At 53.6% G+C, this 16,081-nt stretch overlaps 1 protein-coding gene across 1 annotated transcript in view; it reads left to right on the plus strand.

Annotated features, from left to right (window-relative positions):
• The window catches only part of GRIFIN (galectin-related inter-fiber protein), a gene marked incomplete at both ends in the record, with an annotated part of 41,207 nt that overhangs the window by 14,986 nt on the left and 10,140 nt on the right, over positions 1-16,081 (plus strand). The window contains one exon of the mRNA XM_084536997.1: positions 6,547-6,645. Coding sequence (XP_084393123.1) covers positions 6,547-6,645 — 99 coding nt within the window. The remainder of the gene's footprint in view (positions 1-6,546; positions 6,646-16,081) is intronic.

The raw sequence follows: 16,081 nt of genomic DNA on the forward strand, positions 1-16,081 counted from the left end.
CATCATCAGATTCAACTAATTTGGAAAAGCTGTTCCAATTAATTTCCCTGCATAGACAAGCAGTTACACGCTGGAAAGCTTTTGTTTGTTCGGTGGCAGCCTGACCAGCAGCTCCTATTCATTTCAAAACCAGTTCCTTTCTTCTTTTTTCCTCTGACCATTTTTTCTACTTTGTCTCATCAGACCACGAGGGGAACAGGAGTGGGAATTTTTCTGGGAGCATAGAGCCTGGTAGCCCTGGTTAGGGGAGAGAGAGCAGCAAAAAAAAGTGCTATTAAAAGGAGAAAAGGCAAGAGCCTCAGGAGAGTCAGCCCAGAGCAATGGTCAAGGAGGCCACAATGACCTCATGGATGGCCACCAGGGATATGACATGAGGTAGTGTCTGCAATCCCTTCTTTCTGGGCCATTTAAGCCTTGGGTAATGCATGACCTGAGACCTCTGCAGGGTTCAGAGGCTGGAGCAGGCAGTCAGGGTGCCCCACGTCACCTGCTGGTCCTCCTCCAGCCTTTGCCAGAGCTTGTCTTTTTTCCCACTTCTTCCTCTTTTTCCATCCCTTTTACTTTCGGGCTCTGCTGTCTCCACACCCCTGTCCCCCTGTGGCCTTGCTCTTTGGCACTTCAGAGACTTGGCTCGTCCTCCTCCTGGCTGGCAAAGGCTGGGAGGCCACAGCTTTGCATTCATCTCCAGAAGCAACCTGAAAAGGGTCCAGTCTGTCGTCCCCTGTGGTCTGGGCAATGGCGCCAGTGCCAGCAGAAAGAGCCAAGTGTCCCCATTGCTTGTGTGGCATGACAGTGGCAGAAAGCCAGCAAGCTAAAAACCCAGTCTTCTGCCAGATGTTGGGTGCACCTAAAGAGATAGCTGACAGCACAAGGAAGGGCAGCCAGATTTTCTCCCTTCCAGGCAATTCCTATGCTTATGGGGTCTCTTTCCCTCCTAGGGCTTGGCTTTGAGAGACACTAAACTCCTTAAAACCTCAGTGCAGGCCTTCGGGAGCTGTTTCAGTGCACACTCAAGTTATAATTTTTGTATGGTGCCTCTCTTCTCCCCTCTTATCACTGAGAAGGCTGTGCTCAGGGAGAGCTCATGAAGAATTCCCCATGCCCAGCCTCTGATGAGCTTGAAAATGAAGTCTTCTGCCCCACCAATGTATTTGCTGCCCCTAACACAAGGCTTGCTGGAGCTGCACCTCCATGCTGATGAAACCTGGTACTCTGCAAGACAACAACACCCAGCCTCGAGAAAAGGGATGTGCTGCCAGCCCCCCTCCCTTCTGCTGCCCTTGTTTGTGCGGTCCTGATTTCCGTACAAAGGCTCAGATCTGCAAGTTGTTATTTGCGACCATAAACCAGAGATTAGTTCTTATCTCTGGCAGGCAGCACGAGCAGGCACCAGCCCTCGCTGCAGAGCGTTGGCAGCCGAGAGCTGGCCCGGCACGCGAAGACAACCTTCTTGGAAGAGGAGGAAGTAAACAACTGGAGGAAAAACAGTTGTGGGAGGTGAATTTAGAGGAAGGGACGGTGCCAACCCAGCCAGGGGAGCCCCAAGCACCAGCAAGTGGGCGAGTGGCAGGGGAGGAAGCGGTGATCAGCACCAGCATCTGCAATCAAGAGGCAGGAAGCGCCATCGCCGGGAAATGCTCGCCTCACTCACCGGTGCTGATAAGGAGGAGGAGGAGGCACCCAGCCCTTCCACGCTCCCCCCGTTGTGGCACCAGGCCCTGGGCATGCAGGGAGGAGGCCTTCAGCCATCAGCAGCACCTCCCCTGGCTTCTGGTGGCCACGCATTGCCAGGGCTCCTGCAGAAATCCCCAACCTGTTGGCTTGCAGGAGGTGTTCCCAGCATCAAACCTTCCCTCGTAAAACCCGCATCTCCCTGGTTCCCTTCCCCTCAGAAGAAAGAAGGTTTCATCCTAAGCCTGCAGCCCTGGCTGCAGAGGTGCTGGAAATTAGGTATATTTGTACCTGTGTGGAAGAGCTGGGCCGACAAGCAAAAAAAATGGGGTCAGTTTGGAGTGTTACAGGAAGAGAAGTACCCTAATACACAGCTCTGCTTGTGGAGGGAGTTGGATCCATTCAGCAGGGTGGGAGCAGGCTTCAGTCATCAGGTGGGTGCAGGAGAGAAAGAGAGAGAAAGAAGGGTGAGATAAAGAGTGGGGGAGAAAAGAGAAAGGCAAAAGAAAAGACAAAGAAAAAAAAAGAAAGAAAGGAAAAAAGAGAAGAGAAGAGAAGAGAAGAGAAGAGAAGAGAAGAGAAGAGAAGAGAAGAGAAGAGAAGAGAAGAGAAGAGAAGAGAAGAGAAGAGAAGAGAAAAGAAAAGAAAAGAAAAGAAAAGAAAAGAAAAGAAAAGAAAAGAAAAGAAAAGAAAAGAAAAGAAAAGAAAAGAAAAGAAAAGAAAAGAAAAGAAAAGAAAAGAAAAGAAAGAGAGAGAGAGAAAGAAAGAAAGAAAGAAAGAAAGAAAGAAAGAAAGAAAGAAAGAAAGAAAGAAAGAAAGAAAATATAGAAAAAGAAAGAAATAAAAAGAAAAAGAGAAAGACCAAGAGAGAGAAACCCCCTTTTGAAAGCCTTAAACCTGTCTCTTTATCTCCCTAATCTGTATTTCCCCCCCAAAGCCTCTTTCTGTACGGGATGAAAGCAGATTTCTCCTCTTTATTTTCGTTTTCTGTGTCCTTTAGGGAGGCATTTGCTCGAGACTAATTGAATTTTCTGCCCATGGAGAGAAAGACACGACACAGAGTGAGTTAAAGTCCGACACCAGGACAGGGCGCAGGAGCCGTGTTAACTGGTGTGGGGGACAGCCCCTCACTTAACAAAAGTGTTTAATTCTGTCCCCTCTTGTTAAGAGGGGGCGGAAGGAGGGGATATTTATTCTGTTCCTTTCTCAAGGTTTTTCCTTTCGGGTCACAAAGTGCCCCCCACGCTCCCGGCCCCCCTCCTCTCCCCGCTTTTGTGGCAGCAGCAGCTGGTGGGTTGCAAAGGGGACAGGCTTTGTCTTTTGACACACTCGAGCATTTCTGCGCAGAGCTGGGGAAACCTTTCCCTTCCCCACCTCTCGCGTTTCCGGGCGAGGAGGAGGGAGCGAGGAATTGCTGCGGTGCACGTTTGGGGACGAAGCGGCACAAAGGAGCGGGGCTGCAGCGAGCAGATGGCCGTGGGCACCGGGAGGGGTGGGATGGCCAGGAGCACTAGCACGGTTTGTGTCAAGGAGAAAGTGATGCGGGAGGAGAGAGCAGGGACTGCCCCATCCCAGCACCAACAAGGAGACTTCTTCTGGACATTTGTCTACCCAGGGATGGGCCCTGGTTAATCTTCTGGTCACGACACGTGGAGGATTGGCTTGGTTTGTGCTACAAGTCCATAAGCAGAGGTCCTTTTTCTGCAGCAGCTCCCTCACGAGCTCCCCAAATGGTGTGCAAACCCTTCAATCTCTCCACCCCTCCTCCAGGGATGGGGCGTCAAGGCTGAACTGGGTGCGATTCTGCCACATTTGACACCAGGACTGCTGCTGTTAGGCATGAGGACGTCATGGTGTCACCTAATGGAGGTGGCCTGGGGCTGGCTGGGATCAGGCTCCTTGTAGGCATGAGCAGGAGCTGGGGCTCGAGCCTTAAGCCCCAGGCACAACCTGCCTGCACCCATGCTGTGCCACGTGGGTTTGCAGCCTGCGAACAGCCCCGGTTCTTCATCCTCAACAAAGCTGTTCTGAAAAGCTGCACTCTGCTTTGGGTGGCACCGGCCATTTACCCGAAGCTTTGGGAAACGGCTGCTTCCACACGAGCTTTCGGGAGAGTCCTTATGAGTGGAAAATAGATAGACACATTCATTACCCAAATTGTCTTATTTTTGTGGTGCCTCTTGAGCAAAGCCACTTCTGAGGCTGTCCTAATTGCTTCGCAATAGAGCGGAGATAAATATTTATCAAACAGCTGCATCAGGAAACCACAGTTCAGAGAACCTGCATGGGGCGATACGTCTCGGGAAGGATGAGTCTGAGTGGTTTCACCTCGCTGACCTGCCAGGCTTCCTCCTGCGCACGAGGCAGAGCTTCACCAAGCCCAGACCCACACCATCACCCAGAGCCGGCCATGGAGAGTCTTTGGGGAGCAGCTCTTCTTCACGTTCGAGTCCCTCCATTGCCCCATCCCATTGACCCGGTGTTTTCTAACACCTTTTCTTCCTCTGACTTCACGGCCCCGCTTGCTTTCTATTAAAAACCCCAGAGATGTGGCTCCCTCTGGGAGCCCGAGTGCTAAAAGAGGCCTGCATGCAAATGTTTAGCTGCACTATTATTAGCGCAGGCATGTCCAACCAGATGGCAACAGTCTAGGTCCTGCTGTGCAAAAATTGGCTCCTCGGCATAAACCAGGCAGGGAAGGAGCTCTGGGATCACTCCCTGAGGTCGCAGAGCGCTGTGCTGAGGCAGCAGGGCACCTGGGGTGAGGGCTCCAGCATCGTGCCCATGTGGGACATCCCCTCGGCAAGCAGTGGGTCATTTAAAAGGCAAGGAAGCGATGCTGACAGCCAAATGATGAGGTTTGGTGGGTTGAGCAAGAAGGTCAGCTTGCATGGGCTGAGTAGGGCTTTTGTAGTAACCCTACCACGCCATGTGCTGACCATAGCTGGGGAGGGCAGAAACCTCTCTGCTAAAGCTAACGCTGGTGTTAAGCAGCCTCAATAGCCAACAGGAGCAGAATTTCCTCTGCTGCACTGTTTGTTCCCATCCTCTACAAAACCTCTTCACCCTCTTGAGCTCGAAACGCCCAAGGAGATGATTTTAATGCCCAGCACGAGCCAGCTGAAGTACCAGCCTAAGCTTCAGATGGATGTTGTTCCCTTTTAATTGAGAGCGGGTGCTTTTTTGACTCATGCAAAGGGCATGCTATTTTTATTATAAGCTGACTTCAGATCACAGCCTCCTTATGTTAGGCTCTGCACACACATCTAATGAAAGCCAGGCCCTTCCTAGACACCCGCACAATGGGCTGAGATTTGGGAAGAGCACTCCGAAGCATCTCACCCAGGGGCTTTGCGAGGTTGCCTGCCAGGGTCTGTTTTTTCCATCCTCACTCATGTTGGAGAAGTTAAATATTTACTGGAGCTATTAAATATTTATGCTAAGCTGCTCGTCCTGCAGGGAGCCATCCCATTGTGGGCTCCCGGGGGTCTGCAGCCAACTCGCTCACGTGCCGGAGCCCAGCTCCAGAGTGCAGACACGTGGGGACTGCACAGGGCTGCCGTGGCCCATGGGGAGGGAAAGATGCAGGGGGTGGCACCCCAATCTATCCATCTGTGATAGAGGGGCTGTTTTTGGGGTGTTTCTCTGAAGTGTAGAGACACTGGTCAAGCCCTTGGGGAAGGAGTGGGTTGCTTTTGCTGTTTTTTTTCTCCTGTGGTTTGCAGAGTCACCTTGTCCCCAGTGTGTGGGGAGCAAGGGGGGGACGTCCAGCTCAAACCAACCCCGGCTTCCTCCATCCTCCCAGCACCTCACCACCACCAGGAGGGCACCAGGACCCTAACCCACAGCACCCAAGGACACCCACAACGAACTGCAAGCTGGAAACCCGTTGCAATGCCAAACCCCGCTGCTCCACAAAGCGCTAACAGGGCAGGAGAAACCCCATCCCCAGGGAAGCTGATGGCAGCCCTGGGATGGACTCCCCCGTTCCTCCTGTGCCGAGCGGGTTAATGCCGCTGCTCTGCTCTGCTGGAACAGGGCCAGAGGAAAAAGGGCTCCGCCGCTTCCCCGTCCGCCTGGAAAACAGGCCGGCTGTTTTCTCGGGAGGGCAGGAGGGCCGGCGGCAGGAGGCTGTTTATTCTGGGCCACATTCAATGGCGCCTCGTGCCCCTGGCCCGCAGGGAGGCTGGAGGGCACAACCTGCCCGCGGGAGCTGGGCGCTCTCCCCACCTCGCGTGGCCTCCCCCCGGGCGCCACTCTGCCCTTCCTGTCCCCGTCCCTTTCCTCCCCTCCCGGGGCTGGGGACGCCCTTTCCTGCCTGGCACCTGGCTGGCCCCATGACTGGGACAGTGCCAGCAGGACACCAGGACATTGCCCCCCACACACCCCGCCACCACCTTGCACCCCATCCTGCCCATTATTGACCCCAAAAATTGTGCATGGGAAAGGAGGAGGAAAGGGAGAAAGAGAGAAGTAAGGAGGAATGAAACCAGCCTTCATCTCAAGCGTGCTGAAGGGACAAAGGCAGTGACAGCGTGTAGGGATTTGGCTGACTTCCTCATCAGCTCTGTTCCCAGCGGAGCGATAAGAGCCGGGGCGAGCGCTATCGCCAGCGGAGTGGGTCCCAGCGGCTCAGCCGAGGGGCACTGCATGCTCCACAGGGACATATTTCTGAAATAAAGTCATTCTGGTGCTCCTCCAGCCACGCCATCCCCTGACAGCCTGCTGCAAAGCATCGCTGCCGCCCCCGCGGCCAAAATATAGCTGTGAGGAGCCCTGACCCGGCGGGGGCACGTCTGACAGCTCCCCACACATCCTCTACCCTGGCTGCAGAAGCTTTTGGTGCCCTCTCCCTTCTGCTCTCTCCTTCCCCAGTTCTCCCCCTGCATCAATGCTCTGAGGCCACCTTCCTCGCTGGGTTCATCCAGCCCTGCTCAGCTGGGCATGGGCCCTCAGTTTGAGTACGCCAGCCAGGTTTGTTCACTGTGAAGGGATTTTTCCTTGTCCTGAGCACAGAACAGATGTTGTGGGCCCAAAATATGGCTGGTGTTGGACACGGGCAGCTCAGGGGTTTGTTCTGACACTTTCAAACATGCAAGCCACAGGTGTGAGATACCAGTTGAATCAGCTCTGGAGGAGCTGGCTCACTGGAAATTAAGGCTGGGAGAGTTTGAGACCCCTCCAGGAGACACAGCCATGAGGCCCGGCCTACAGAGCCTTCAAAGTCCTCCTTGTCACCCCAATGTCCCCCTCTGCTCCAGCCCCTCCTGGACATGGAGAGGATCCCAAGACCATCCTCCCTGGTGCAATGTTGCCAGATACAGGTCCCTGGAAGGTGACAACCCCAGCCCCGAGCTCCTCGTGGAGCAGGCTCTGAAATCAGGAGGCCCCACAGCTTGCTTAGTCTCCAGCCCTGGAAATGCCACCACAAGCGGCCGGCACGCTCCCCGAGCACCGCTCCCCATCCCTTCCTATTAGTCACTTCTTCCTGACCACAAAACATGAAAAATCAGATGGCTGTTACAGCACTGGTGGCCATTCTCATTATCCCCTCATCAGCATTAAATGAGCAACCCTGACAATGCCCTGATAGCGGCACCAGCTGAGATAAGCAGCAGTAACATAAGAAAGCAATTCCTCTGGAACAGTTTGTGGGGCTCGGGGTGTTCCAGCAGGCACTGATGGGTACTCGGGGCTGACCCTCCAAAGAGCCCATTTCCCCACAGCCTCCACACCTAGGGGTGCTCAGCACCCCATAAAGCACCCCAAGAAGTGGCTAGGACCCACCCCCAGGTGGGTCTGGGAGCCTGTCCCATGCACGCTGCAAATGGGATGGAGGAGAGACCCCAAATCCCATTAGGAGAGGGGAAAGCTAACGATGTCCTTGCAGCAAGCACTTCTCTCCAGGACAGGGAGGCAGGGAGAGCTGTGGGACAGCCTCTGCTTGCAAACCTGCTCTGAAATAGCTGTGGATGCCTCTCAGGCATGGCCCATCCCCAGCTGCTTGAGCAGGACTTGCCTTGAACCCACCAGCAAAGGTCTTGGGGGTGCTTTGCCCAGAGCCTCCCACCAGAAAGGGGCTGTCAATGGGGAAGCCCACCCCTCCTCACCCCTCTTCCTGGAAAATGGGCAGAAAATGAAAAGTTGCAGTGGTGGAAGTGAGTTTCCCCCATCTTGGGGTGAGGCAGGCGCAGGCAGGGGGGCACGGGCTGTCCCCGTCCCCAGAGAGGTACACGGAGAGGTGGGACACACACCCCTCGGGAGGGGTTCCTGTTTTGAGGGAAGAAGGAAAGGACACGGACGTGGCGGTCAGGGATGTACTGTTGGCCCTGCTAATAGAAACCCTCTGTATAAACAGGGAGAGGATCCAACAGAGATCAGAGATGGTTTTTCTTTCAAGAAAATTAAACATTTAAAACATTTGAGAACACACGCCCTCACCCCCTGGACAGTAATTAACTTCTTCCTGTGCAGAGCATGGAGCACTTTCCAAAAACAGAGTTAGATGGATTATTTTTCAAAGGAAATGTTGTTGAAAGGATCTTCTGTTATGTCCCAAAGTGGGAAAACAGCCACAGTGGCTGAGGAGGAGCTTGCTCCATGCATGTGCCGTGTCGTGGCTGCCCAAGGAGATGGTGACAATCCGGGTGCTGCAGGTTTGGCTGAGCAGCAGTCACGTTTTTTTGATTGGAAAAGTCTTTGTTTGGTCATCGTAGAACCCCCCCTCCACCCCCCCACCCCCCCCCAAAAAAAAAAAAAAAAAAAAAGCAAAGCAACCCAGTCATCAACAGTGAGAAAAAATAAAAAACAACAACAAACTCAACCCACGAGGATGCGTGGCGTTTCCCCAGCAGGCCACAACGGGGGAATCTTGTGATGAGAGAGAGGATGCAAATTCAGATGCAGATGCAAATATATGCAGTGTTTGAGGGGATTTACATCCCATGTCCCCGTCCAAGCCCATCTTCCTGTGAACTTCAGATGAGCTCTGTCCTTGTGAATCTCCGTTCTCAGAGCAGTAGCATGAAAAGAGGCAGCTGGTATGTGTGTTAAATAAGCACAGTGTGAATGACATCCCAGCAATAAAAGGACTCCACAGCTAGCCAAGGTGTTTGGTGGGAACAGAATAACTTCCCAGGCTGATCCCACCGCACTCCCCAAGCCCTCGGAGAGGCGGGGAGCAGCACGGGGAGGCAGGACCGGATAGAAATGTATAAGAGCTGCCCTGGAGAGACAATTGTGCTTTGTAGCAAAGGCTGAGGTTTGGATGTTTGTTTTCAGTGCTGCATTGGGAGGAAAATAAAACACAACTTTTTTTTCTTTATTTTTTTATTCTTTTTTTTTTTTTTTTTTTTTTTTTTTTGTGAAACGGGCTTGCAGGGAAGCAGCCATTCCCTGGTTGAAAAGGTCAGGTTAGCTTTCCATATCTCCCTCCCATCAAAAATGTTCTGCAGTCCCTGGAACTCGGGAGAAAATTTCCTCTTGCAGAGTTAAGTGAGGGCAGGCATATGGGGAGGGCTGGTTTCTTTTCCTAGAGCAGCTCACAGCAGCTGGAAGAGACCAGGGTCTGCATCCGAACACCCAACGTTTTCGCAGGGTTATTGGGACAGACGGACAGCCAGAACCAGGCACAGGACCCTCAGTGACCACACAGCAGCTACAGCTGAGCAGCTCAGAAGGGGCCTGCCTGGGTGACATGGGCAGCCCAGGACATCACAGCACGGTGTCCCTTGTGAGTCCTGCCCCAGAGCAAGGGACAGCAGGAGCTGCTGCCACCCAAGAGCAGCCCTTACACCCATCAATTTGGTTTTTAGCATCTTTGCTGTAGGCAGCATCCCTCTGCGTCACCACCACGAGGGGCCTGGCGCCCTCAGCCAACTTCTCCACTATAACAAGGCGCCCTGTGCCGAGCCTGGGAGGACAGCAAATGAGTATGGAGAAAAAAAAAAAAGAAAAAAAAAAAAGAAAAAAATAAACTAAAAGAGACAAAGACAAAAGGAGCTGTTGGATGGGGACCAGTGCATCTGGGGAAACATCTTTGTTTTAGAGGGGGAAGAGAGAAAGACGGAAAAAGAGAAAGAAGAGGAAAAAAGCATCCGGAGTAGGATCACTGCTTGCCTGCAGTTATAATTGCAGGGAAGGCAGGACAGCACCGTGCATTTGTGACACTGAAAGCATTTCAGGCTGGTCACCTTAGGCAGCTCACTTCACGCTCCCTCCTGGGGTGTTGGTTTCCCATGCCCACAGGCTGTGCTCCGTCCTTTTCTCTCTTCCCCACCATCTGCTGCCGCAAATTCCCCCTGCCCCGGAGTACAGTTTCAGCCCATGGTGGAAAACAAGAGGGAGAGAAACCCAACCCCAACCTGCAGCAGGGTGGGGATGGCAAGGACGCAGCGTGTGCCCTTGTGCTGCTGCCAGCGGGGAGCTGTGGGTGCTTTAGAAACACCCCTGGGTGCCAACGGGTGCCGGGGACTCCTTGCCCTCGGCTGTGCTGGGGCAGGATGGGGAATGCAGCTCCACGCACACAGTGGGATCCTCTTCCCTTGTATGGCCGGGGCCGGCGGCACATTCCCAGCTAACCCCACTGTTTCAAATTACAAAGCTGCCCCAGTCCCCCCGAAGCCACCTCGCATCCCAGGAGAGAGCCGGCGGCTGCTTTGAAATCCGGGTTGGAGCGTGGCCAGCAGCAGTGCTCAAAGCCACAGCTGGGCTCCTCTGCGCTGCGACACGGCACACGCAGTCGGCTCCGGCACCGGGGAGGGGACCATGAGTTTGGGGTGTTGCTGGAGCAAGGGACGGGGCCATTTGGGTCTGCAGCCCCCCGAGAGAGCACTGCCAGCACCTCCTACATCCCACCTGCCTCTTATCCATCTCCCACAGGTGCCTGGAGCAGACCCTGGGTCCTGGTGAGCCCAGCACGGGGGTGCAATCCTGCACCCCAATGAGTCCTGGTCCCTTTTGCCTTGCCCATGCCAGCCTCTCCTCCAGTGTGTGATCAGCCAGTTGTCCCCTGAGAGAGAGCAACCAGAAGGCACTGAAATAACCACACACACAAAACCTATTGTCCTAAGCCAGGCTTAAACCCCTTTGTGCCCACCAGCGTCCCCAGCACCCCCCCCAGCCGCATGTCCCTGACCTTGGGGGAGCAGGGCCATCGCTGGGACAAGCTTGGTCACGCTCAGCCAAATTCCTGCCTTCAAAAGGGCCTGGGGTACGCGGGCCTCGACGGACAACGGCCCCAGAAGCTCACATTACTACAGCCTTTGTGGCCTTAACAGCCGTGACAGCGCAGCAAAAACCTGTTAGTGCACAGGGCTGAGGGCTGCGAGGGGCGGGGGGGCACTCTCTGCAGCTCAGCCCGGCATTAACGCCCCCAGCAGATTAATGAAGCACTTTGTAGAGGAGAAAAAGGAGATGGGAGACTAATTGGGGGGAACAGTGGGAGGGAAACACCCATACTCCCCCCAGTGTCCCAGCCCACCTTCAGGGGATCAGCTTCCCCTTGGGGTCCCCAGGGAGCTCAGCTTTCCCCCAGGGATGGGGTGAAACCTCCCTTGGGGTGTTCCGACAGCCCTGACATGGTGACAAGGACCAGTGGTGGTAGCCAGGTGCCCACCCAGGGCTACAGAGGGGTTGCTGAGCCCCCAGTACAGCCCCCAGAGCCAGCCCATGCCAGGGGCCAGATTCGGCTCTCACCACACGGCCATAAGCCATTAGCTTACACAGCAGCTGCTCCTGCCATACAGCATCCAGCCTTACTCAGCCCGTGCCCCCTTCCCAAGGTGATACAAATATTCCTAAAATCAATTTACCCCATCTGCGTAGCAGAAAAAAATATATTAAGGTATACCAGTGACATTGCAAGCAGGAAAGCAAAACAAACGGGGGCAGGATTTCAAGGCAAACCCGCAGCCCCATAGCAGGAGCCGTCATCCCCGGGTGCGTGGCCAGGCGTGCCGTGCCCCGCGGGGCGGACTTGTCGGCTCTGGGTGTTGCTACTGTAGTTTGCTCTGAGCTGGCACAGGTAGAGCTGCAGCCTCCGAGCTGGAGACATAAACACTTCCAAAAACTGCTTCCTAACCCGTTTTACCCCAAACTTGCTGCCCCAGCCTGCACCCAGCAGGTGGGATGGGTGTCCTGCTGTGTGCTGCGTCCCAGGGGGGATCCAGGTCCTTTGTCCCCCGGTGTCTTAGCTCCAGTTTGAGCTCTGGAAGGGGGAGAAGCAGAGGTTGCACACCTTTCCCTTCCTCCTGCAGTGCTCTGGGGCTTTCCTTTCACCTGGCTCCCTCACGTCCCCCTTTTTGGGGTATAACCGTGTGCGTCTCTTCTTCACTGAGCTGCTGAAATAGCCCCTCAGTCCTTCGGTCACCCTCCAGTGCTCGACCACAGAGAGCCCCTGTTCTGCAGAGCCAGGAATTAAAGCAACTGGCAAGGCTTTCAGGCTCATCTAACGACTTCCAGAGCCTTAATTTAATTTAATTACCATCCCCTTCTTATCTTAATCATCCCGCCTGTGTTTATAAACAAAACACTTACTCCCTGCCCCACGGGCTGCAACCTGAGCGCAGCACCTCCCATCTGCACAGCTCGTTACATTCCTTGCTGCCTGCATGGCCCTGCTGCCAGATGTCCGCGAGGAAGCCCGTGCAAGCTGCGACTGGAAAAGGGCTCCGTGCTTTCATCCTGCATCCTCCCGGGGAGAGGCACTGGTGCTGGGGTTGCTTTGCTCGGCTGCTGGTGGTGATTCCCGCTGCTGCTCGCTCGCCCTCTCCTTTGGGGTGTTTTTTGCCGAGCAGAGAGCGCGGCTGGGTGACGTGGGGAAATGTGGGGTGTGGGAGAAGGAGCAGCCAACGTGGTGCCTGCAGACTGCTGCCCTGCCAAAACTCAGCGGTGAACATGGAGCCATCCCCGCTCCCGCTGACCCCTGCCAGCAAGCAAGGAGCTGTCACTGGAGGTCACGCAGGGGCTCTGCAAGCCCCAAATGAGCCAAAAATCTGGAAACCCACGGTAAACCCACTGTTCCTGGGGATGCTGAGGGTTCCTTCTTCCTAGTGTGGAGCATCGTCTCCCTGCAGAAAAGGTTGGGGACGAAGGATGGCGTGGCTGGTTCAAAGATTTTAATTTTTTTTCCTATTTATTCTAGAGGACAACCGTCTTTTAAAATTTTGCCTCTTCTCCTCCACGTCATCCTGATCCTGGTTATCTCAGCTGAACAGAGAGCTGGGATCCCTCCCAGGTAACTGTCTTTTGGCCTCCTTCATGGTGGTTGGAGTCCCAGATCCTGCCAGCCTGACCAAACACTGCTCAGATCACCCCCTTGCTCCAAAAAGTGAGGTGAGCCCCTGCAAACAGGAGAGGTTCTCGTAAACACCCCAGCAAGGGACTTGGCTCCACGCAGACACAACAACAAACGTTGGCTTCTACTTCAAAAGCCTCACAGTTTAAAAAGCAGCTATGATGCAACCTCACATGTATGTGAGCGTGTAGGGCAATACCAGTTGCTGTAGGAGGCTGCAGTTTGGGTCTGTTGGCCCAAAATACTTGGAATAATTGGTGGTGCCAGGTCCAGGGCAGCCACACACCCCAGGTGACACCGACAGCACAGCCATGGTCAGCAAGTGTCTGGGGGCATCTCTCCTGGGGACATTTTTCTGTCCCCTGTGATTTAGAGAGCAGCCAGGGAAATATCTGGGTGCCTGGCACCCAGGAAGCAGAAGATCTGGAAAGGGCACCCATCAGCTCTGGTGCCTTTGGTTGGGCAAGCACAAGGTGAATTTTGGACAAGGTGATATCTTGTATCAGACCAATGGATGAAGCAAGAAGGCCGCGCTCCCTGAAAGCACTTTTATTGTGTTTGTGCAGCTCAGACCGCAGCATGGATTTCGGGGAAGATCATTTCAGGTCCCTGTGGTGACACAGGAGACTGGGAACTGCTTGGAAGAGAGGGCATACAAACATCTTCCTGTCCAGTGTTATGCTCCCCAGGCATTTTGGGGCTAAAGGAGGTTGGAAACACTCTGACATGGTTGCAAAAGTGGGGAGCTTGGGGAGAGAGCTTGCCACGAGCTGTTCCCCGCGCACTGGGAGCTGGCAGGAAGGGCACAGCTTTGTCCTATTGTAGCTCAGTCATGGGATTAAGAAAGCTCTTTAATCATTGTTTGTTACACACACACAACGGCATGCTCAGAGTGAAAGTGCAGAGGGAGCCAGCACCTGGCAAAGCCATTATTGGTCACTCCAATTTATTTCTAGACTGATGCTGAAAAAAAAAAAAATCAAATGCAATCCCCTGCCAAGAGAAGATCTCAGCCCGCGCAGTTGGAGAGGTTTGTGGGCTGTGATGGAGGTGCACAGAGGGATGCTGAGGTGTGGATGGGAAAGGGGGACACCCCCTTCTGCCCTGTTGGAGCTGTCCCCAGGCAGATGCCTGCTTGCAAGACACGGCCACCACTCGCCCCCTCAGCCTCCACCCAGGTCCAGGGTCCCCACCTCTTGATTCCAGACATCCCATAAATAAGGCCGGTCGCAATAAAAGCTTATCAACCCATAAAACGCACCCTCCCGAGCACATATTCCCAGGACAAGGCTGTGATAAGGGGTTCAAACACAGGAAACGGGAGGGAGAGCACAATAACAACGGCACTTTAGGGAGGCCCTACATAAACAATGGCCCGTCTGTGTGCTAAGCAAGAGGGCAGATGGCACCCAGCTCTATGGTGGCATTGCACAGGCATCTGCAGGGTGTGATGGAGGTGGCTAAGCCCCATCCGAGCTGCTGCCCCTGCAAGGATTCATCCCAGGCCACAATCAGTGGTGATGGAGCTGCTGGAGCTTGGTGCTAAGAGAGCAGGGAGGTTTACCTGAGGGCATCACATCTGGTAGAGTCCAGTAGCACTATTTAATTTTATTTTATTTTTTGTAATTTAATTTGGAATAACGTGTACTGCAAAGCCTGGTAAACGTTATTCAAATATTTGTGAAGTCAGGGTGTGCTCCAGTCTGCCAGCAGCTCCCTCGTGTCCTTTCTTTGAGCTAGGAAGGATCAACCCATCTGAAAGGAAAATACTTCAGTGACATGTTTACTTTCTTCACAGCTTGTTTTCTCGCCTGGATGGGAAAGCCTGAGGCCATCGGCGGGGTTCACAGCCCTCCAGCCTGCTGCAGGCTGGCAGGTGGCGGCACCCGCTGCAGCATGCCAGAGCCCCTCGCCCTGTCTCCCAAATGCTCCATGGACAAATTAAAGTTTTCATGGCTGCTCGTGCAGGGGTAAAGGGTGTCCTGGTCCCAGCTTAAATCCATCAGGATGCCATCCTACAGCCACAGTAAATAAAACCTCCATTCTTGCCTCCCCAAAGCCAAGACAGGTAGTTGTCCCTACGGCTGCTGCATGGTACCAGGGACATGGGCATAATTGCTGCAACCACAGACCTGGGACTCTGGCAACCTGGATTACCTCTGAGAGACCACTGAAAAGTTTTTAGGGATTGTCCCACTAAAATAAGACTAAAACTCATGGTTCTGCCATGGCTTTCATACCCTTTGCTCCCCAAGACAAAGGTTGTCCTGTTCTATAAATGCATCTTCCCTTTTCGTTCCTAGATGTAGGACTCTACGTGGTTGTACTAAATAAAGGTGCTTTGGGTTTGTACCAAGCTGAGCAGTCTGGCTTACCCTGTAAGAACCATTTATAAATAATATTTAAATGGTTTTATTTTCTCCACCAAACAGGTAAAACTTGGGAGGCTCAGGAATTGATTTTCATCCAACCCCACCGGAAAAGTGGCTGCGTGACCACAACTCCCCATGGCAGCAGCATTTTGCAGCCCACAGGCAGCCACTTTTGACCTCCTATGAGGTATGCCATGGTGGTTTTATATCAATAGAGTTTATCAATCCGTATATCAAACTGAGCAGTAGACTCCACTCCAGCTCCATTTGTACTGTGGCCAGATGCCAAATCAAATCACTCGAGCAGGCCGACTGCATTGACAGTATCATCTTTATCAGCCCAAACTCAAGCCCTGTAGAAATGAAGAAGTTAGTAGAGATCTGTTTTCATCATCTTCTGGGATTGGCATCAGTTACACTCCCCCTTTAATTAACTTCACTTTGCTTTCTCTAAAAGCCGTCTCAGTATTTCAGCCGTGATGGCTGTCAAGCTGGCAGGCTCCAAATAACCCAGGGGGCCCAGTTGCCCTTTCCAAAATAGTGGCTTCTTTCTAGACCTCCTCCCAGCCTGCCACAGAGGAGAAAATTTTGGGTCTGGAAGACCAAAACACCCACGCTGCCCTTTAACAGCACAGTGCCACATCCATTCCCAAAGGCAATGGGCACCAGTGAGCGCTGGTGGGACCTTCTCCAGAGACCTTCTCCAGTCCTAGTCCCCAGGGAGGAGGACCTGGGGACAAGC

This window comes from Aythya ferina (genome assembly GCF_964211825.1).
Source record: "Aythya ferina genome assembly, chromosome: 15".
NCBI classification, from domain to species: domain Eukaryota; kingdom Metazoa; phylum Chordata; class Aves; order Anseriformes; family Anatidae; genus Aythya; species Aythya ferina.